Source organism: Meles meles, chromosome 3 (assembly GCF_922984935.1).
Source record: "Meles meles chromosome 3, mMelMel3.1 paternal haplotype, whole genome shotgun sequence".
Lineage (NCBI taxonomy): Eukaryota > Metazoa > Chordata > Mammalia > Carnivora > Mustelidae > Meles > Meles meles.
Window position 1 is genome coordinate 91,526,609 of NC_060068.1, and position 24,082 is coordinate 91,550,690.

The 24,082-nt window shown below is 38.3% G+C and overlaps 1 protein-coding gene across 4 annotated transcripts in view; it reads right to left on the minus strand.

The window, feature by feature from the left end:
* Positions 1 to 1,438: 1,438 nt before the first annotated feature.
* Positions 1,439 to 24,082, minus strand: part of IPO11 (importin 11) — a 213,336-nt gene continuing 190,692 nt past the window's right edge. For all 4 annotated transcript variants that reach the window (XM_046000578.1, XM_046000580.1, XM_046000579.1 and 1 more), the window contains one exon: positions 1,439 to 2,822. In XM_046000578.1, the coding sequence (XP_045856534.1) occupies positions 2,658 to 2,822 (165 nt within the window). In that variant the 3' untranslated portion in view covers positions 1,439 to 2,657. The remainder of the gene's footprint in view (positions 2,823 to 24,082) is intronic.

Sequence of the window (24,082 nt, forward strand, 5' to 3'; positions counted from 1 at the left end):
TGGGATTTATAAGGTTTGAAGAAGCAGGGCAGAAGACCTCTACCCTTAATGGGTGAGCCTGATGTTTTAATTTGTGGAACGAGGGATTAGTTGTGAGGCTGTTGAGCTCTAACATTTCCAGGATCTCACAGATGATACCACATGTCAGAGTAATTTCAAGGAGCTCTGAGTCTGAAATCAGAGCATCCCAGTTCCGGCATAATGCCACTAACTTCTACATAACTTCACCAAACTACACTGTTTCGGGGTAGTTTTTAAATACGTATCAAATTATACATTCTCTTTTGTATACTATCACCTTCCCTGCACTCCTGTTGCTCCAGAATGTATGTTTCCATTAGAACCACTACTTTTTAACATGTTGGTATGTGTTCCCACTGAATTATAAAATTTCATAAGGTATAAGTACCCGGTTCTAACTCCAGAATTTAGCACAGCACCATGGCACAAAACAGAAACTTTAATAATTAGACGCTGAATAAAGGAATAGGTAAAATAAAGATCTAAGGTGAATATTTCTCAAGGGAAACAATAAACTTGAGTGTTTAACATGCAATGATGTGGTTTCTCTAAAATGACTGGTAGGAGACAGATGGACAATGGACCACTTATAATAAAAACTTTGAAATGTTATTGTTGGCCACATGGGCCTTTGTTAGAAGGATGAAGAAGTCTCTGGAACATAAGATAAAGAGAAAAGAAGCTATATTTATGGAATAGAAATGATTATTACCTTGTATCAGGAACCACAGTTCAACCAGAGGTCTGGATGAGTTAACTCATTTGTCCAAAACTTAATATATTCGCTATAAAGCTGCACAAATGAACAGAATTCTATAAATCAATACTCGTATTTTATGCCTAATTATGCACTTAAAATATCAAGAGACATGATTTTTTTCCCCTAAGCTATGTTAAATATTTGCTCCTTAATGTCCCTTACTTAAGTAATGTAATGTTCCTACTTAAAGCCTATTTTAAACATTTCAGTTTAAAAAAATAAACCAAACTCTTTCCCTGAGGTAAGTTTTTTTACTGTTTCTGCAACGTAGCTATTTTAGTAATATTTTCTGTAACACTGTAACGAAATCTGTCAGGAACTGGAAAGATGAGTTATTCTACTGTAACTGAAAAACTGGAGCACATTTGGGAACTTCTGATAACATTGGGAATACTGCCCTAAATGAAAATAATTGCATCAACAAAAAGAAATTCTCCTTCTTAGATCGGTCTTAAAAATGATAAAGAAATATCATATTAAAGAAGTTTTAAGTCTTTAAATGAAAGAAGAAACTAAAAGAATAATAACTAGGGTTTGCTACACATGTCACCATCACCTACCACGGGAGAGCCAACACCCACAGTGTGAAAGAAAACATCCCTTTCAAATCCATGGGGCAATTTTTACAAATTCATTTTTCCTGGAGCGGGAAAAATAATCAGACAAATCAAAGGTATCTTTGGAAAATTTAATTTGGACCATATTTTCTCTTTTGCTGAAAACACCAAGTATTTCCATACATTCTGGGTTCCACAGCTTACAAAGGGGCAGTGGGTTTCCTGCAGTCACATACTGTACCGAACTTTCTATAGAAAGATCAGACATTTTCCAACCTTGCTTTTGAGTATTTCCTTTAAAGATTCCTTACAATAAATGGCAAGTAAAACAAAGTAAGGCTTTATTTTCTCTTTTTTCCCCTTTTTTGGTACTGTGTGTTGGAGGAATAAGGAAGACATGTCACGTGAAGTGTTGGTACTCTTGGAATTGCTGCTGGGTCCTGTGAGGTGCACCCATAATCCTGTGGCCCCGATGCACCCCCGCGGTGAGCAGCCTGGGATCAGTAAGTGTAGCCAGTCACCGCTGCGTCACAGCACAGGAAGGTCTGCGGGCTGCCTGGGGCTTCTGGGGGCTCATAGCAGTCCTGAGCTTCAGGAGTAATAAAGGAGCCAGGGCCAAATCACGACCAGAGGTCTCTCACCCAACAGCGCAGTACCACAGGTTCCCTTCCAAAGCAGGCCTTACCATAGGCATTTAAAGATTAAATGCAATTACTGAAAATAAAATGAGAAAAAAAATCCCTTTACTAATTTTTTTGTATCAAATTAGTAAAATGAAAATAAAAGCATTTGATGAAACACATTTTCTATGTCAGATGAAAACAACTCCCTTGCAAGATAACCTCAGTAATATATATTTGTCACTATTTATATATTTTTGGCTGGTGCACAAATTTCTTTAATTGCATCATCTGAGCAGCTTTGTCATCTTTTAAACTTGCAGTTTCATTAGCTTAAAAAAGGGATAAAGCAGCCAAATTAATACTAATTCTGGTTGCAGAACGACATCATGGAGGTTAACCTTCATCTTCTCAAGTGTTAAGAGCACATGATTAAAAGGTCAGCACACAGTTTCCTCTCTTAACAGAAAACTAAGCAGCTAGTGTCATCAAATCTATATCTAGTAAACACAGGGCCCCTCTGAAATATAAAATTAAATTCTTTTGAGGAATAGGTTTGTGATTTTAGTTGTGCGGGATTTACATTTATTCAACTTTGTGGTAAAAATGCACGGTCTTCACTTCTTTGTCATATACAAGGGATTTCGTCATCGCCTCAGCAGGCTCTCACACACAGACGGCAGGCTGGGCTATGTGCTCTCAGAAACCCTGCAAAAACTCCTGCAGCTGGGTGACGATCTCTGTGTCCACCGTCTCCATGAGGGACTGGAAGCCTTGCTCTCCCAGGAGCTCTTGCTGTGCCTTAAGCTTCTCGTAGATAAACTGCTGCAACGACACTGTGTGGACTGGGTCCTTCAGGGCCAGCTGCAAGACAGAGAGGAGCCACAGTGCATTAGAGAGGCAGAACACGTCCCTCCTCCCTGCAACTGCAAGGCTTGGTCATCACCTCTGCAGTGACACAACTGCTTCTGCCTCCCTGCTTACAAGAGAGTCTCAAAGAGTCCCACTGCAGAGAAGTCCGCCAGAGAGTTCATTCAGTCTGTCTAGCCTCAGTTCCCTAAGGTCTCTGAGCCTAAGTTATCTGATGAGCCCAATTTTGCAACAGCTCAGGATTCATCCATGGAAAGAATCAAAACCTGATAGAACATGCCGGAGAGCACTTAAACACAACGGTCCAGGCTTCCTCGCAGGCAGACCAGGTGCTCCCGGGGTAGCTTGGGGTGGCCCTCAGGATGGATGGAGGAAACCCTGCCCTCTCCTGCACTGCTATGCTATTGACACTCATATATATGCTTCTGGTTAAGAGAAAAAGAGAAAGAAAAAGAATAACGAAAAACAGATTTCAAAACAAAACAAAACAAACACGTACTCCTCTTCCTCTGGGATATCTGGAAATCAGAAGACCAGAATGAAAAGTAACCCACCATTCCACTTCCTAATGACAAGGATCACAACAGAAAACACCGTGGCCTCCTTTGTCTTTTCTGTGCGTGCAGCATACATACAGATACACCATGTGTGTGAGTCTTTAAATTTATACTATCACCCAAAGACTCCACTCCAACACATTTTAAGAATTCTGTGTCTATTTATGTCATAATTTTTTGTTGAAGGCATGTTGAAATAATCATGGTATCAATACAATTCTAATACTGCCAAATAATCTATCACAAGTGCTGTGCTCTACGTTTCAGGTTATTGCCTTATACCTAGCTCTACTTTTGAAGGATTACTAAAGGACACAGGCAATTTTATAATTCCTGATATGTATTATCAAGTTGCCTTTCCTACAGTTAGTGCAAATTTAAAAGGTATGAGAGTTTTCAGATAGTGACAGTGTTTGTAACACTGGTATTACTATTTAAATTCTTTATCATTTAAGAAGTGAAAAATAACACACCCTACTTCAAGCCGTACATTTCCCTCATCATCAATAAAGCTGGATATCTGCAAGGCTTACGTAAAGAACACGAGCTTGTGTGCCCAATATGGCTGCACAGAAATTCTTCTTTTCCTTACTGATTCTCAATTTTATTTTAGGTAGATGAGGTAGCTGGATCACATCTGCTGTTTGAGCAATGCAAAGAAATTTGAAAATAATCACCACAAGTGGAAAATGTAACTGAGAGACAGGGACAAAGGTGGCATGAATTTGAAATTAAACGCCTTACGTGACAAATCCAGACTTACATGATAAATCCAAGGCAAGGATGAATTCAGTCCTCACTGAAGGTGGACAGGAGAGAGAACATTAAGAGGAACTGTAAACACAAAGCCCTGCCCTCATAAGACTAAAGATATCACTGTACAAAATGCACAAACCTGAAGATGAACTTTTGTTAAGTATTTGCTCTCTTAAGCAAAATGCAGTGATGTTCAGTATTATTTTAACTAAAGTGCAAGAGATCTCTTGCTAAAGGGGATGTGCACTTTGTTGAAATATTATGAATTATCTGTAACAAACCATCTGCTACAATATGAGACAAACAGAACTGAGCTTGAAATTGATGTTCCAACAAGTGACTCCAACTACTGAAATGAGCTTGGGAGAGTGCTTTAAACACTATTTCACTTGGTTATAAAAAACTGCTAGCAGTTAACTTACCAAATCTCCATCCTTTAATTTTCAACAGATTAATAAAAAGGAAAACTATCACAATATCAGTACCCACCAGATATGGCATACCACTATAACGGTATAATTTTTTTAAGTATATTCATCAGTCATGCAAAGATTAAAAACATTAGTCTCCTATGGAAGGAAAGCTGTGGAAGGGAGAAGGAAGAAAAAAAAATATAGACTCTCCAAATGCATATATTAAAAAATCTTTTTAAAAAACAAGTTTTTCTTAGCTAAAAAGATCACATTAGCAAATAAATGTCTATTTTGGCTTGTGGTAGAAATTCATTCATCATAGCTACTTTCTTTTGAAGAAATCTATGAGTGGAAGCCTAGTGAGGAACCCAGCCTTCTGGACGCTCCTGGTAGTGACCAAATGGAACAGCCACTTTTGTCAAAGCAGTGTCAAAAGAAGGCAGCTAAAACAGATGGTTTAGCAAGATTCAGAACCTAGTAATACCAAAAAATGACCAGGTTTCAATTAAAAAAAAAAAATCACTCATAACCAAAAGGAGGTGTCAAGGGCAGGAGAGAAAAGGGTTTTATTATAAAAGGGCAACAAAGAGGTCTTCGGAGCAATGGAAATGTCTCAACCTTGACTCTTATTCATGCTAATATTCTGGTCGTGACGCTATAGTTTCACAAGACGTTATGAGTGGGGGACCTGGACAGCAACACATCACAAACCAGAGAGCTCAGTGATGTGGTAACCTCAAACACCAAGAATACACTGGGAGCCATGCAATTAATTTCCTGAAGGTAAATGACCAAAACAGTTTGGTACCTACAGGCCCAAATTGAAACAAGTTAATCACTGAAGAATCTTACAAAACCAGAAACTGTTTATTCTTCTTTTCCACGCATTTCCAACAGTGTGATTATCTGGTGTAGGTTTCCTGAGATCTACGAATGTGAAGAGATAAAAACCTTCTACAGAAAAAACAAAGGAAACAGTATTGAGGCACCACTGACAACAGAGAAACACTGGGAATAATGAGAAGAAACAGCAAACTCTTCAAAACAGACCCAGGCTAGGCATGTCGTATCCTGCAACTAAGAGCATTAGTGAGAATCTGGGTGGTACCTAAATAAAGCCTGGGCGGTAGTTCACAGTAATATACCAGTGTCTGTTTCTCAACTTAGACAAACACACCCTGGTAACGTAACATGCTGACATGAGGGAAAACTGGACAAGGAGCACATGAGGAGAGCTACCTCTGCTACTTCCCCGGAAACCTAAAACTGTTCCAAAATAAAAAGGGCACCTCTCTTTACGCCAGTACCATACTGTTTTAGTTATTGTGGGTTTGTGATCAATTGTGAAAGCAGAAAGTGTAATGCTTCCCAAGCTCTGTTCTTTTTCAAGACTGTTTTGGCTACTCAATGTCTTTCATGGTTCCTATGAATTTTAGAACTATGTTTTCTATTTCTGTAAGAAACATCACTGGAATTTCAATGGGAATTGCACTGAATCTGAAGATGGCCTTAGGTAGTATGGACATGTTAATATAAAGTCCTCCAACCCATGAATACAAGTATCTACTTGCTTACGTCTTAATTCCTTTCATCAATGTTTTGTAGTTTTCATTTTCAGTGTATGTCTTTCACTTCCTTAGTTGTTTGTTCTTTTGATGCTGCCATAAGTGAGATTTGTTTTCTTAATTTTCTTTTCAGATTGTTCATTTAGTATATAAAATACAACTGATTGAATTTATTTATTCTCTCCAGGAGTTTTTAAAAATAGGTTTTTAGTGTTTTCTATATACAAGATCATGTCATCTGCAAAAAGGGACAATTTTTCTCCTGCCTTTGCAATTTGCATGCTTTCATTTCTTTTTCTCGCCTAATTGCTCTGAGTAGGATTTTAGGTACTATGTAGGATAACAGAACAATTAACAAAAAGTAAGTCCAGAAATAATGCCACACATATATAGCCAAATAACCTTCAACAAGGGAACCAAAAGTAGACAATGATGAAAGGATAGTCTCTTCAACAAATGGTGTTTAGAAAACCAGATATCCAAATGAAAAAGAATGAAATCCTTATCTTTCGCCACACAGAAAACCAGCTCAAAATGAGTAAAACTTAAACATAAGGCTCCTAGGGGAAAAAGCTTTATGCCGTTCGCCTTGGCCAAGATTTCACAGATAGCTCAACAGAAGCACAGGCTACAAAAGGAAAACTGGCAAGGAAGATGATAATAAACAAATTTTATAAGTTATTTAAAGAAACTTTAAAAGTGTATCCTTCTGTGGTCATTTGGTGTGGGTACAACCTGCCCTAGACACCTCAATTAACTTCATAAATGTTCAATTATACAACATCTAAGCAGCAAGGCTGGCATGTTCATTTTTGAAATGAGAAAAAAATTAGGTCTCTAGGCTTTGAGTAACATTCAAGGTTGATTTTTCTCAAGTTAATGACATCAAAAGAACCAGAATACACACCTTCAAATTCCTGGTTTGTTCTCTTTCTACTACTTCCATATGCCTAACCCCCATTCTCATCCTCCACGAAAAGTACATGATCATTTAAGAAATATTTCCATTAAAATGGTTAAGATAAAATTAGAACCTTATAATAGATTTCTGTTATTAGAAGATAATTACCCAGAAATCCTGACTCCAGGGCAATGCCAAATAAATTAAGTGCTAATAGTCTAACTCACTTCAAAAGTCCATACACTGGATTTTAATAAGCAAGTAGTTTGGTACTCCTTGACAGTGAAATTATTACTTTAAGACAGAATGGTTCTGGTTGAACTGTCTCAGTTTCCTCTGTTGGTAATTATAGCCTTCTGACATTTGCCTCGATCCATAAGATGGTTAGTTTTCAAGTTGGTATAAGATTTTTAGCTCCTGGGGTGCCACTTACAGGATGTACATTTCTTGTTCTTTGAGATTTTGAGTCCTTAAAACTAAAAAATATTTCACTGCATTAAATCAGCAATTTTACCCAGCAGGAATTCACATAGCTAAATCCTTTATTTTTCTTAGGTTATGTGGCATATCATATCACTGTTCACTTTATCAGCCTCCATAAACCCATGGTAATTTTTCAGAAATTATTTTCTGTAAAGTTATTTCTGTTGGAATTTTGCTAGAGAGAAAAAGTTTCCTACTTTTAAATATGCAAAAGGTTTCTGTAATAGTGATATACTTTCCATGAAACCTGGCAGAGTATGTATAACCACACTAGCTATGCAACAAAAATCTTAAAGGAAAATTTGCCTACAACAATGTATTTCACCATGTAGTCTTCAAAAGTTCCTTAGTTTGATCTTTGCCTTAAAATTCCCCTTTGTGATCTCTCATTGTTTCACTACAGGGAACTGTAAATTTCTGAAATATAGCTGTATCCAAATTTCTAAAATCTGTTGGATGTAAACTCCCCTAACTTAGTGACTTAACAAAGAGTTTGAGTCCTCTAGATGCCAACCAGAACCCATCTCATCAATAGGGCTCAGCAATGCAAATTTACTCACTAATTAAACCCAGTGTGGAATTCAAATTCCAAGGTAGCCAGCAAGATTTTTATCATCCCTGTTGTAGCTGTCCACTGAGGAATTTAGACCATGGTTTCCATATGATGAACTTGTGAGTAAGGGAGTTGTTTTACACTGCTAGGTCTAGAATGACTGGGACTCAGACTTCATGAGATAAAAATGACAGTGCATATATAGCAAAAATGCAAATTGTAATTTAGCGATTAGATTGTTACCCAGGTTTTCTGATAGAATTGCTTTCTCTCCATCAGTCCTAGACCATTACTACTTGCGTATTTTTACCCTACTTTCAGTCTTATTCTGGTTATATCTTTCTTTTATTTATTTATTTATTTATTTATTTAGATTTTTTTTTTTTTAATTTGTCAGAGAGAGAGAGAGAGAGCACAAACGAGCACAGGCAGACAGAGTGGCAGGCAGAGGCAGAGGGAGAAGCAGGCTCCCCGTCAAGCAAGGAGCCCGATGTGGGACTCGATCCCACGACGCTGGGATCATGACCTGAGCCGAAGGCAGCTGCTTAACCAACTGAGCCACCCAGGCGTCCCTGGTTATATCTTTCTAGGTGCTTCAAATCTTTACAAAGCAAGCTTAAGAAATATGCACAATTAATCAATGAGCCAAATAAGTATTTCAAGCCCAGATCTGAGCAACAGAACATCTGTTTATGTCTTCACATTTGTTTCAGTCTGGTATGTGATTAAATAGCAATCACAATATTTTATCTGCCTTTACTAAATTCTAATCACAAGCAAGGCATGTGCTCAGCACATGCTAGGTGTTTTACACATTTTATTTCATTTAAAACGCACAATAAGGAATCCCGAGGAAAGGAAACCCACAGCATGTACCCAAACATTTCCGCCGAGTGGATTTCACTGATGGCAGCACACTGGGTATCATGTGAGGAACACTGAGAATTGCTGATGGCTAAGTCCCACTTCTAGAGATTTTGGTTTAACTGGTTTCAGGCACTAGAATTTTTAAAACTTCAAGTAAGCCCAAGACAATCTTTACAGATATCTTCATACTCATTAAAATAAGTATGGTAATAGACTAAATAAAACATACAACATTTCAAAATAAAAACTCTTAAATTAGTAATTCAAAGTCCTATAAACATAATTCCCATATACAACCCCATATTCTATAAACTCTTCAGGACTTCCTTTTTCCTTTCTCCTTTTCTCTTTTGGTTTCAATGAGACATTTATGAGGTCCTTTCGCTTTACTGTAGGCAAATTAGGCAGTGGCAATGTCCCCCCAACCTTTTTTTTTTTTTTAACTCACCAACCAAAAGTTTGATGCCTTTTTTATTGTAGTTTTTAACTCTAGAATTCCAAAGGATTCCCCACATCACAAGATAAGTAAAATACAAATCTGTAAAGGACCTTTATTTTACCTTCTTTTCCCAACTGGTTTTTGTTAGTTAGTATCCGCAATACACATTGACATATTTTTCACTTCATTGGTTATCTACTCTCCCCATTTGATTCATAGATTTTCCTGGACTTTTCTGACTTAACCATCCATTTAAATGACAAATGACTTATCTCTGCTTTTACAATACTTACCCACACTCACTCAAACGCCCTCTTGCTCTCTTTTTTCTCATCACATTGGCTAGAAATTCTACCTGACAGACTATCACTAAAATTTTTTCCTCTTCTTCCTACGACAGACCACATCTCCCAGTCAATAGGATGTGAGCAAAAAAGATGTGTCATAACACACCCTGACTCTTAAACCACTCCTACTCATTCTTTTTCTCCCTGTCTCCCAACAAGACAGAAGCCAAAGTGGCAGCACCCTCAGCACATCCAGATCATTCCTGAATGACTCCAAGAATTACACACCCACTCATAATCCTCTCCTTTTTGTGTTTTTCCTGAGTGAAAAAAATATATATTGATATTCCAGGGGTCTGTTTTAGAAGATGACATTCTCTGGCATTTAGATCATTCTCAGCAGTGGTAGATTCAAATAGCTATTTCAAAAATCATACTGAAGTCATATTCTTCTATTTCTATTTCATTAACAAATTTTACCAGGAATAAATGCCAAATTTAATGTTGGATTAAATTAGCTAATGGTCACTTCCTGTTTTGCATCTATTTTTATAAATAAAAAAATTACTATTGTCTTTTTTTCTGTTTTATTCTTTTCCTGACAGTTGCCACAGTTTTCTAGGTTCAATCTTTTCCTTAAAATTTGATAGTACAAAAAGAAAGAAAAAAGGAATGCAGGCAAAATAGGGAGAAAGAAAAAGAAAAAAAGGGAGAGGAGAGAGGGAAGACAAGCTGCTGCTAAAAAGCTATCACTAGTAAAATTAAATGCATTAAACTACATTTCTTTTTAAATTAATAATGCATTTCAGTAAAACCTTATGAAATGAACAAATAAGAAATATCACTAAGGGAGGTTTTTTAAAATTTGCTTTTTAGAAAAATGGAGAGACAATCCAAAGCATTTCTTCCATGGTTATAAGTCTATCTCTACCTAGTCCTCAGGTGGTTTTTAATTTTTCACATTTTGGTAATTATATTTTATGAAAAAATTGTCTACTCTGACAAGATTTTTCCACTGACTTGCATGCATAATCCCTGAAGTTATATGTGTCCTTATACCCAACATTTTATATTTATGTTCACCCATGCCACACCCTACCTTGAGTGTGGCCCACCAGGGTAGGGCTTTGGGAGGTCGGGTGAGCAATGGAGTTTTTGCTCAGGTCTGTTTTTCAGCGGGCCCTGTGGTTTGCCCATCCTCTGGTAACTTCCTAGTTGCAGAATGTGTAATTGGACTGAACACATTTAGCATCTAGCAGAACCCCCATACTGAGTTCTGGGTTTCCTTAAAGCTGACTTTCTTTTACTCACATCTTGAAATAAGCTGGGGTTTTTTTGTTTTGTTTTGTTTTTTCTTTCTTTAAGATTTTATTTATTTATTGGAGAGAGAGTAAGAGAGCACAAGCAGGGAGAGGGGCATAGGGATAAGGAGAAGCAGACTTCCTGCTGAACAGGGAGCACAACTCAACTTGGGGCTTGATCCCAGGACCCTGGGATTATGACCTGAGCTGAAGGCAGATGCTTAACCAACTGAGCCAACCAGGCATCCCTAAAATGAGCTCTGAGTTAGTTTATTTTCATTGTATCTTTTTGATAATATAATTACTTAAGACTATGAATAATTAAGTTGTATCCACATATTTTAAGTGTAATAATCTCACTGTGGTAGGTCATCTGCTCAAAACTGCAAGCTTCCTCTTTAAAATACTGTTTAAAAAACTTTATGATCAGTATTTTTTCTCAACCTTTGTTTAAATTCTGGTTTTACTTCATTGTAGGAAAAAATATGATCTGTACTATTTCTACTCTGAGAAATTTGGTCTCCTTTGTAAGCCTAAAATTTTACATACATTTCATGAACATCTGAAAAATGTTTATTCTATCAACAGTACAGAATTTTTATTTACATAACAAGTCAGGAAATGACAGATGCTGGCGAGGATGTGGAGAAAGGGGAACCCTCTTACTGTTGGAGGGAATGCAAGCTGGTGCAACCACTCTGGAAAACAGCATGGAGTTTCCTCAAAAAGTTGAAAATAGAGCTACCTTACAACCCAGCAATTGCACTACTGGGTATTTACCCTAAAGATACAAATGTAGTGATCGGAAGGGGCACATGTACCGGAATGTTTATAGCAGCAATGTCCACAATAGCCAAACTATGGAAAGAACCTAGATGTCCATCAACAGATGAATGGATAAAGAAGAGGAGGTATATATATATACAATGGAATACTATGCAGCCATCAAAAGAAATGAAATCTTGCTATTTGTGACTACATGGATGGAACTAGAGGGTATTATGCTTAGCGAAGTAAGTCAATCAGAGAAAGACAACTATCATATGATCTCCCTGATATGAGGAAGTGGAGATGCAACATGGGGGGTTTGGGGGGTAGGAAAAGAATAAATGAAACAAGATGGGATCAGGAGGGAGACAAACCATAAGAGACTCTTACTGTCATAAAACAAAATGAGGATGACCAGGGGGAGAGGGGTAGGGAGAGGGTGGTGGGGTTATGGACATTGGGGAGGGTATGTGATATGTTGAGTGCTGTGAAGTGTGTAAACCTGGAGATTCACAGACCTGTACGGGGCTAATAATACATTATATGTTCATTAAAAAATTTAAAAATTAAAAAAAAAGAATTTTTATTTATAGGCACTAAATTAAGTTTAGTGCCTGTAATTATATTTATATAATTTTATTTACATAAAATATGTAATTTTATTTTTATTTACAGGCACTAAATTAAGTTTAGTGCCTGTGATTATATTGTTCAGTTCTGGGTTCAACTAAACATGTAAGATCCCAAGACCACCACAGGCTATTCTTAGCATCAGTTTACTCAGAAGAGGATAGAAATGATGAGATACCATTACAAAATGGTAATGTTTAAGGAGAATATGACAAATTTTGCACCATTAAAAATGTTGTGATCTGGGGCACCCAGGTGGCTCAGTTGGTTAAGCGTCTGCCTTTAGCTTAGATAATAGCTCTGTGTTGGGCTCCCTGATCATCAGGGAACCTGCTTCTCCCTCTCCCTCTGCTACTCCCCCTTCCCTTGCTGCTCCCCCTTCTTGTGCTGTTTCTCTCTCTCTCTGTCAAATAAATAAATAAGTAAAATCTTTAAAAAAATATTATGACATAGATGCATTTTTAGGATCCTATAAATTACAGCGGTAAATCAAAGACGATCTTCATGGAGTAACTCTAATATTTAAAAGAAATCAATTGTAATGCAACACTAAACTAATAAATAATTGAAAAATATCCTTCTTCCATTCATGTTATCAAAATAAAATGACTGCTAACCAAGTGTAACTGAATATTCAGTGGTATTCACTGTTTCTAAATTAGGAAACAAAAGCTTATTAGACAGATGTAAATGTATTACTTCTCAGTAGTGCCCGTGTCCTACTTCCTTTCCAGAAATACCATCAATACTCATGTTAGTCCATTCTGTGACAGAATATTCTATAAAACCAAACGTGTGCCTCGATCCAGTTAAATTTAGTTTCCAAGTGATACAGAAAACGGAAAGAGGATAAAGAGAAATAAGAAAAATTTGCTGAGATTTCTATTTACAATTTAGATGTCATCTTTAGATTGAGTTTTCTGAATATCACTTATTTCTGCCAATACTGTTATGAAAGGGATTGAAAAATCAACGTCACAAGTGTGAGCCACCCCATTATAGGAAACACCTGCTCCCTTACATCTCCTTACCGCTCCAGCTGCCTCTATGGTTCCAAGAAGTGAGATCACTGAGTGCATCTTATGAGAATCTCAAGTTTTTTGATAAAATGCTTTATAAGCTTAAGCTATCAGATGAAAGGTTAAAAAGGGCTATAAATAGGAAATGCCAAAAGGAAACTTATAAAGGCAAGAACATTTAGTAATAAAAACTGGGATTATCATTTCATCAAAGCATATAAAAATGACAGAATATAATGGGAATGAATGGGGGAACAAAAACTTTTTATTGTGACCATCTGCTGATATAGCAAAATCATTGAAGAAACTGGTATTTTAAGATCTGCATTAACTCACTGTCTGGGAAGGGAAATACTGTTCTATGGCTCTTTAACCTAAATTTGCTGGAGTACGTGACATGACCTCAAGCATGATTTAAACTATGTAGTGTAGGGGCACCTAGGTGCCTCAGTCAGCTGAGTGACCAACTCTTGATTTTGGTTCAGGTCATGATCTCAGAGTCATAAGATAAGAGTCCTGCATCAGGATTCAAATTGGGCATGGAGCCTACTTGGGATTCTCTCTCCCTCTTTCCCTCTGCACCCCAACCCCCCATTACGTGTGCATGCTCCCTCTCAGAACAAAACAAAATCCAACCATTATAACATGCATCTATAGCTGTTCAATTAAAAAAAACAAAACTATGTGACTTCATCAAGATAAAAAGATTCTACACAGTTAAGGAAACAATCAACAAAACTAACAGGCTACCTGCAGAATGAGAGAAGATATGTGCAAATGACATATCTGATAAAGGGCTAGTATCCAAAATATATAAAGAACTTATCAAACTCAACGCCCCAAAACCAAATAATCCAGTTAAGAAATGGGCAGAAGACATGAATAGACCCTTCTCCAAAGAAGGCATCCAGATGGCTAACAGAAACATGGAAAGATGCTCAGCATCACTCATTAACAGGGAAATACGAATCAAAACCACAATGAGATGCCACCTTACGCACATCTGCCAGAATGGCTAAAATTAACAACACAGGAAACAAAAGATGTTGGTGAGGATGCAGAAAAAAGGGAACCCTCTTACACTGTTGGTGGGAATGCAAGCTGGTACAGCCACTCTAGACAACAGTATGGAGGGGGGTGCCTGGGTGGCTCAGTGTTTAGGTTAAAGCCTCTGCCTTCGGCTCAGGTCATGGTCCCAGGGTCCTGGGATCGAGCCCCGCGTTGGGCTCTCTGCTCGGCGGGGAGCCTGCTTCCCTTTCTCTCTCTCTGCCTGACTCTCTGCCTACTTGTGATTTCTGTCTGTCAGATAAATAAAATAAAAAATCTTAAAAAAAAAGAAAACAGTATTTTTTACTTCCTCAAGAAGTAAAAAATAAAATTATCCTACAACCCAGCAATAGCACTAGTAGGTATTTACCTAAGGGATGAAAACATAGTGACTCAAAGGGGCATGTGCACCCTGATGTCTATAGCAGCATTATCAACAACAAACAAATTATGGAAAGAGCCCAAATGTCCATCAACAGATGAATGGATAAAGAAAATGTGGTGTGTGTACACACACACACACACACACACACACACAGGAATATTACTCAGCCACCAAAAAAGAAGGAAATCTTGCCATTTGCAACAACAAGCATGGAGCTAGAATGTATTATGCTAAGTGAAATAAGTCAGTCAGACAAAGACAAATACCATATGATTGCACTCATATGTAGAATTTAAGAAAGAAAACAGGTGAACATAGGGGAAGGGAAGGAAAAATAAAATAAGATGAAAACTGAGAGGCAGGCAAACCATAAGAGATGCGGAATTCCAGGAAACAAACTGAGGGCTGCTGGAGGGAAGGTGGGTAGTGGATGGGCTAGATGGGGGATGGGCTTGTGGAGCACTGGGTGGTATATATAAGTTATAAGTCACTAAATTCTACTCCTGAAGCCAATATTACACTATATGTTAACTACCTAGAATTTAAATAAAAATATGATGGAAAAAAAAAAGTTTCAGTGCCATGGATACCACAGATGGCAGCCTCTCAGGGATGATGAAAGGTAAAGACTAATGGAGAAGCTCCATGGTTAACAATTTTAAAGTTTGTAGAAAAGTACAAGGAAGCAAAGAAGAAAGGCTATAGTACAGAAATGAGTCACATTATAAAATGGCCATTTTCTTAAAAAAAAGAATATTCATCTAATTTATATGTTGAGTATGCTAAGGAATTGTGATTCAGTAATCTACATGGGTAACTTCAGTTTGAAATAAGGAGCAGTAACAGTTATTGGTAAACAAAGTCTTCAAACCCACGAAATGTGGATGTGACTGTGAAAATGTGGACATAGTATTTCTGGAATTTGGGGTTTATATAAAATTCATATTCAAACGAGATCTGAAGATTTATGATCCACTGTCATTTATGCAGTCATAGCATTAGAATAAATACATTTGTGGTAGAATGTGGCTGTACAACAGTGTCTTCTAGAACACAAATCTGACCAAGTCACTCTTGTGATGACAATGCTTTCACTGGGTATGTCAGTGGACACATAATGTTACAATGGTTTCAAATGACTGGACAAGTCTATGCATTATGCTGTCCTCACCGCAAGGGTAGCTGTGGTCTGTCACCATACAGCACTAATTCAGTACCAATGAATATTTTCCCTGTGCTTGCCTTTCACCCCCGTGACTTCCAATCCACACCTGGAAGCCTGTACATCCCACTCCCCTTCATCCATTTTGCCCAACCCCCTGTCAGTTTGTTCTCTGTATTTATGGGTCTGTTTCTGCTTTTGGTTATCACTTGTTAGTTTCTGAGACTCCACAGATGACTAAAATCATATGGTATTCGTTTTTCTCAGTCTAACTTACTTTACCCAGCATTATACCCTCTTGGTCCGACATGTTGTTGTAAATGCAAAGATCTCATTCTTTTTCAAAGCTGAGTTAATACTCCACTGTATATACATACACCACATCTTCTTTATCCATTCATCTATTGGACATTTGGGCTGTTTCCGTATCTTCTCTATTGTAAATAATGCTACAGTTAGTAGCATAAAAGCAGGAGTGCATATATCTTTCTGAATTAAAATTAATGTTTTCATTTTCTTTGGGTAAATACCCAGTAGTGGAACTAATGGATCATACGGTCTTTCTAGTTTTAATTTTTTGAGGAACCTCCATACTGTTTTTTCAGTGATTGCACCAATTTGCATTCCCACCAACAGTGCATAAAGATTACTTTTGCTATACATGCTCACCAACACTTTTTACTTCTTATCTTTTCAATCTAGCCATTCTGACAGGTGTGCGTGATACCTCACAGTGGTTTTGTTTTGATGATAACTTTCTGATGGTTCCCTATTCTTACCAAACGAAATCTGGATTTCTAGCTTTCTGTACCTGCCCCAACTAACACAAATTTATTATTTTACAATGTTATAGATTAGGAATCCAGAACAGTCTCACTGGAAGAGTCAAGCTGTGCCAGCAGGGCTGCCTTCCTTTCTGAAGGCCCTAGGGGAGAACCTATTTTTCTGTCCTTCCCAAAAGCATCTAGAGGCTCTCTTCCTCTGTCTTCAAAGTGACACCATGTTGAGTCTTTCTGACAATGCATCATATTGACCCTCTCTTCCACCTCTCTCTTCCACCACTTTTAAGCACTCTCACAATTACATCTGGCTCACCAAGATAAGCTCCCCCTTACACTCAATCACCTGATGAGCCATTTTAATTCCACTTTGCAATGTAACCAAACATATGCATAGGGGACATAACATAGCACTTTTATCATATGGCACAGCAGGCCCCATACAACCTGGCTGTTAATTTGGCACACAGTAGACACCTAAATAAATGTTTCTGAAGTGACACTCCTACCACTACCCAACAGTCATTGAAATGAAGTAAATTATTACTTATTCTGATTACTGTAGGATATTTAGCAACATTCTTGGCTCCTACCTACTAAATTACAATAGTACTTCTCAGCCTTGTGACAATAAAAAAAAATCTTTAGACAATGCTGTAAGCCCCCTGGGAGGTAGAAGAACAAAGTAACACGCAGTTGAGAACCCCTATTAAACAGGGACCCACTGTTTGCATTAGAAGTAAATGTAACTCCACTTAACTCTCACACAAGGACATAAAGTCACTTTCACTATAATGGGTTAAGAAAGAAACTCACTGGGGAGCCTGGGTGGCTCAGTGGGTTAAAGCCTCTGCCCAAGATACATGATGGAGAGGATGGAGAAAGGGGAACCCTCTTACACTGTTGGTGGGAATGCAAGTTGGTGCAGCCACTTTGGAAAACAGTGTGGAGATTCCTCAAGAAATTAAAAATAGAGCTTCCCTGTGACCCTGCAATTGCACTACTGGGTATTTACCCCAAAGATACAGATGTAGTAGAAAAAAAGGGCCATCTGTACCCCAATGTTTATAGCAGCAATGGCCACGGTCGCCAAACTGTGGAAAGAACCAAGATGCCCTTCTTGGTCCATATACACGATGGAATATTATGCCTCCATCAGAAAGGATGAATACCCAACTTTTGTAGCAACATGGACGGGACTGGAAGAGATTATGCTGAGTGAAGTAAGTCAAGCAGAGAGAGTCAAGTATCATATGGTTTCACTTATTTGTGGAGCATAACAAATAACATGGAGGACGTGGGGAGATGGAGAGGAGAAGGGAGTTGAGGGAAATTGGAAGGGGCAGGTGAACCATGATAGACTATGGACTCTGAAAAACAATCTGAGGGTTTTGAAGGGGCAGGGGGTGGGAGGTCAGGGGAGCCAGGTGGTGGGTGTTATGGAGGGCACGTATTACATGGAGCACTGGGTGTGGTAATATAAACAATGTATTCTGTTACACTGAAAAGAAAAAAAAAAAAACACCTCTGCCTTTGGCTCAGGTCATGATCTCAGGGGAGCCGTGCATCAGGCTCTCTGCTCAGCCAGGGGGCCTGCTTCCCCTGCCTCCTCTGCCTGCCTCTGCCTACTTGTGATCTCTGTCAAATAAATTAAAAAAATTAAAAAAAAAAAAAGAAAGAAACTCATTAGTTTCTTCATTGCAGTTTTTTGTAGCTCAGAAAAAAGTGGAGAGGAAGAAATTAATTCAGGTTTAAGTTGAAACAAAGTCACAACACCTGGATAGTTTCTATAACAAAACATTTCCCCTTTTATATCTGTTTTATTTTAAAGTGCTTTATTTCAATGGCACAGTTCCTAAATCAGATGACTTATTTTTTTTTTTAATATTTTATTTATTTGACAGAGAGAAATCACAACTAGGTAGAGAGGCAGGCAGAGAGAGAGGAGGAAGCAGACTCCCCACGGAGCAGAGAGCCCGATGTGGGGCTCCATCCCAGGACTCTGGGATCATGACCAGAGCCGAAGGCAGAGGCTTTAACCCACTGAGCCATCCAGGCACCCCCAGATGACTTATTAATATGATATTCACATACATTATGACATATGAGATATAAGTATAAAACTGTGCAAAGCACCAGTGAAGTCTGTCACAGATCATTTCACCTTGCTTGGGGGATCATATAAAAATGAATTAAAGTGGCTAGAATACAATGACATCCAAACCATTCAATAAGTCAATGCCTTAGTTTAGTAAATCCCCTTTCAGCAGAAGTAATTTTTTTTAACATATCACTCTATACAGGAGAATTAAACTATTTTAAGGTGGTTTTCAGTTAATGTAAAGGGTCATGTTCTTTCTTGTATTTTCTTCTTTTGACCCTGAATCGTGGTAGTACCGTCAGCTTTGGATATAAGCGATGTCATTATCTCAGGCTGAGACCATAAGAAGCAATTACTCTCAATGCATTATTTGAAAGAACAAGCTTGAGTATTATTAGACTGTTCTACAAAATACCCTAAAAGGAAAACAAAGCTGCAATTCTTACCATTAAAATAGCTAAAATTTTACACCTCTGACTTTCAAACAATACTGTTTTTGGTGTTTTCCAATTAGCATTACTCCCATTTTTTCTTTTCTCTTCTTCTCAAGATTTTATTTATTTATTTGAGAGAGAAAGGGCCAGCACAAGCAGAAGGGGGAAGGGCAGAGGGAGAGGGACAAGCAGACTCCCTGCTGAGCACAGGGCCTGACAAAGGGCTCAATCCAGGAACCCTGAGATCATGACCTGAGCAAAGGCAGATGCTTAACCAACTGAGCCACCCAGGGGCCCAGCATTACTTCCATTTTCAACAGAGATTTTTTTTTTTAATTTTTAATTTATTTTTTATTTTTTTTATAAACATATAATGTATTTTTATCCCCAGGGGTACAGGTCTGTGAATCGCCAGCTTTACACACGTCACAGCACTCACCATAGCACATACCCTCCCCAATGTCCATAAGCCCACTCTCCCTATCCCAACCACCCCTCCCCCCAGCAACCCTCAGTTTTTCAACAGAGATTTTTAAACAACTTTTTAGCTAGTGTTTATTCTTTTCAATCCTTTAGCCAGTGTGAATTTTATCTTAAAAATTATATAATGATAAATTTGCAAGTAAAATAACCTCACAAACATCATCAATAGTATGAAAATATACAGTTAGGCTACAGTAGCTAAAATATGTAGGTCATAATGGACCGTAATGCGGAGTTCTGAAATAAATCTGTGCAAAGCTGGCAGTGTGGTAACCTGATAAAGGTGGCACTTCCAAACGGTAGAAAAAGACAAGCTTTGGATTAGTTTGAGCTATATCTAAAAAAGCAAACACGCTACTTCACTCTTTCAGAAAAAAAAATTACACTTGGATTAAAGGTTTTTTTTTTTAGGTTTTTTAAAAATTTATTTATCAGGGGCGCCTGGGTGGCTCAGTGGGTTAAAGCCTCTGCCTTCGGCTCAGGTCATGATCCCAGGGTCCTGGGATCGAGCCCCGCATCGGGCTCTCTGCTCCGCAGGGAGCCTGCTTCCTTCTCTCTCTCTGCCTGCCTCTCTGCCTAGTTGTGATTTCTCTCTGTCAAATAAAAAAAAAAAAAAAAAAATTTATTTATCAGATAGAGATCACAAGTAGGCAGAGAGGCAGGCAGAGAGAAAGAGGAGGAAGCAGGCTCCCTGCTGAGCAGAGAACCCGATTCAGAACTCCATCCCAGGATCCTGGGATCATGACCTGAGCCGAACGCAGAGGCTTTAACCCACTGAGCCACCCAGGCGCCTCTGGATTAAAGGTTTAAATGAAATAAACAGACCTGTAAAAACAAGGGGAATTATGTTCCTTAGCCCAGGGCAGCCATTCTGTGCACACCATAAAGCCAGATGAAACCAAAGTGAGAAAACAAAGTCAAAAGTAAGCAAACTGCAGATGACAAAAGAGAGGAAAACCACCAGTTCGGAAAACTCCCTGACATAACAGAGACCTCTCCAAAAGCACCACAGATCTGGACTGATCACGCTCCAGAAACTAACATTCATCTTTCGGAAAAGGAGACTGGGGGTGCAGGTGAGGAGACCCCCTGATAGTTATAAGAGCGTATCTGTGAAATGAAGATCACAACTTGCGAGACTGTGCTAGGACTCAAAAAACAGAAAAGCTAACGTAACTATGATACGCAACCCACACTCTTTCAACACAGCTCACTTAGATCACGTATTCCAAGAAAACTGAGGAACAGATCCAGTGGGACTACTAAGACTTGTGTTAAAATCAAGACCAGTGACTGTCTTCTAACAAATTCTGATGCTTTAGAAATTCTGATCAATGAAGCCTGACAAAATCATTCTGTGACTAACTCTGGCACTCTAAATCTGATAAAAATCCCTCCATGATTTACCCACAGGGACATGACTCACAGTTCCATAAAATGTGCACTTTCCTTTACAATGAAAAGCAAATCAATTTAATTCTGTTCCTGATTTAAAGAACAAAAATAAAGAAACAAACTGGGGCGCCTAGGTGGCTCAGTGGGTTAAAGCCTCTGCCCTCAACTCAGGTCATGATCCCAGGATTTGATCCTGGGATCGAGCCCCGCATCGGGCTCTCTGCTCAGCAGGGAGCCTGCTTCCTCCTCCTCTCTCTCTCTGCCTGCCTCTCTGCCTACTTGTGGTCTCTGCCAAATAAATAAATAAAATCTAAAAAAAAAAAATTTATTAAAAAAAAACCCTCAAAAACAAACAGAATGAAACACAAATGAGGAATTAGGGGTTCATTTCTGTATCTATCAAAAGCTTGTTCAGGTTTTTGATTAATGCCTAATGAACTACTCCTAACTAGGTGGCATAAAATAACAACTGTTTCTTAATATTAATGAATTCTGTGGAGTAGAATAAGGATGGATGGTCTCTGCTCCATGATCTGTGGGCTTCACTGCAGAAGGTTGAAGGTAGAAGGTGAGTGCCACCATCTTGGGGAATCATCTGCAGGGTCACTCCACTCATTCATGTGCTACAGTGAAGGCTAGCTGTTGTCTGGGACCTCAGTTGGGGAAAATAAGACCTACATTCTCCTTGTGGACACTTGGTACTGGTTTCCATTAAAAGTATCCCTAGGGAACATGGACGAAGCTCTATCTTATGATTTGACTCAGAAGTCATAAAGCATCATTAAGACTGACCAACTTCGAAAAAAGGAAAGGCAGTCCCAACCTCTGAATGAAAGAGTGTCAAAGTAACACTGTAAGAACAGCATGTGGAACAGGAGGTGTATGGACATTGCTGGAAAATACAATGTACCAGAAAACTTTTATTTTAAAGCAAAAGCAAAGAACCAAATAAAATTTCTAATAGAAAAATGGGGGGGGGGCTGGGTGGTTCAGGTCATGATCCTGGAGTCCCAGCATCGAGTCCCGCATCCGGCTCCCAGCTCCACGGGGAGTCTGCTTCTCCCTATGACCTTCTCCTCGCTCATGCTCTCTCTCACTGTCTCTCTCTCAAATAAATAAATAAAATCTTTAAAAAAAAAAAGAAAAAGAAAAATGGGGGAGTTAAGAACAAGTCATCAAACAAAGGAATATAAATGAACTATAAACATCTGGAAAATGCTCGGCCTCATTCATAATTAGAGAAGTACATTAAACAACAAGTTACTGTTTTCTAATTATCATACTCTCCAGGGCATGGAGTAACTCACAGGCTACCAGTGGACACACAGATTTAAATTGTTGGCTGTTTTTCTTAAAGTGAGAGGCCTGCTTTTGAGAAAATGTATGTCAAATACTTGTCTCAATGCTTATCTGTCAGCCACTCTTCCATTCAGCTCCCGACTCTATTGCAAAAGACAACCACCATCACAGAAATATCCCCACTGTGACACAGAGTGGCCATTTAATAAAACTGGTAATTTGTACTACTTCATCAAAGACATTCTTAAATGAAACTGGCTTTAAAAAACAAAAAAGCCTGCTGAGTATATGGTAGTAAAAAAATATGACAACCACTAGCAGAGTTTGCTGCCACTGCCTTTACAGACGCCCAAGCGGCAGCAGTTATACCTGCCTTTGTATACGCAACAATGTTTTTGCACCACCAGCGCAAATGTCCACAAAATGAAAAGAAAATAATACCTTAGTATAGTAAATACTGTCATAATTCATACTACTGATTCATAGTATCAGTTATGCAATAATAATACTCTTGAAAGAGTTTCAGGAACCCCCAGTTGTTTCTGAACTATACAAAGGGGTGCTCAAGCGGCATCTGGGTGCCTCAATCGGTTAACTGTCTGTCTTTAGATCCCAGGGTTCTGGGATGAAGCCCTGAATGGGGCTCCCTGCTCAGCAAGAAGCCTCCTTCTCCTGTTCCCTCTGCTTGTGCTCTCTCTTCTCAAATAAATAAATAAAATCTAAAAAAAAAAAGTGCTGCTTAAGATATGCAAGTGAAGCAGATCCAGTCAATGGAATGTCATCAAATGCAGCTATTAAAAGAAATGATGCAAATCTAAATGTATGCACATACAAGTTGCTCCTATATCTACTATATTTAAATATAATCAAACAGCATAAATAGAATGTATAGTATTTCTATGAACTACATACAGATGTTTATATAATGTAAATAAAAAAATTTTTTAAGATTATTTATTTTTTTGACAGAGAACGTATGTAGGCAGAGAGGCAGGCAGAGAGAGAGGAGGAAGCAGGCTCATCACTGAGCAGAGAGCCCAATGTGGGGCTCAATCCCAGGACCCTGCGATCATGACCCGAGCCCAAGACAGAGGCTTTAACCCACTGAGCCACCCAGGCACCCCTAATGTAAATAAAATCTTTGGAAAGAAGTATCATGTTACTAAAGGCTACCTTGGGGAAAGGGTATTTCCTATCATATAATTAATTTTATGGGTTTTAAAAGAATATAGGTTACTTTTATAATTTAAAAAAGCCTTCAAAATAGGAACTTGCTACAAAGAACAATTCTTTGAAAAGGCTTAATTTCACCTCTCAAAAGATAGGTTCCTTATAAAAGAAGCAGAAGGAAAAAGGAAGAATGAAAGAAAACAAAACAATCAAATGTTCACTGGAATATTACTGTTACAGAAAGTACATTCTGCCAAATCAGGCCATATTCTTCATGTATAAAGATGAAGACTTTATTTAACACTGAGTCAATACCCCAGTGCCAAAGTTTCCAAATAAACAGTGGCAAAGTTACTTAACTCTTCCTGATTAAGGTTCTTAGTAACAATTAAGGTAAATAAATTCAATTCAGGAAGTAATGAGGTTGCCTGCTTTCTAAAACTCAAGAACAATATTGAGG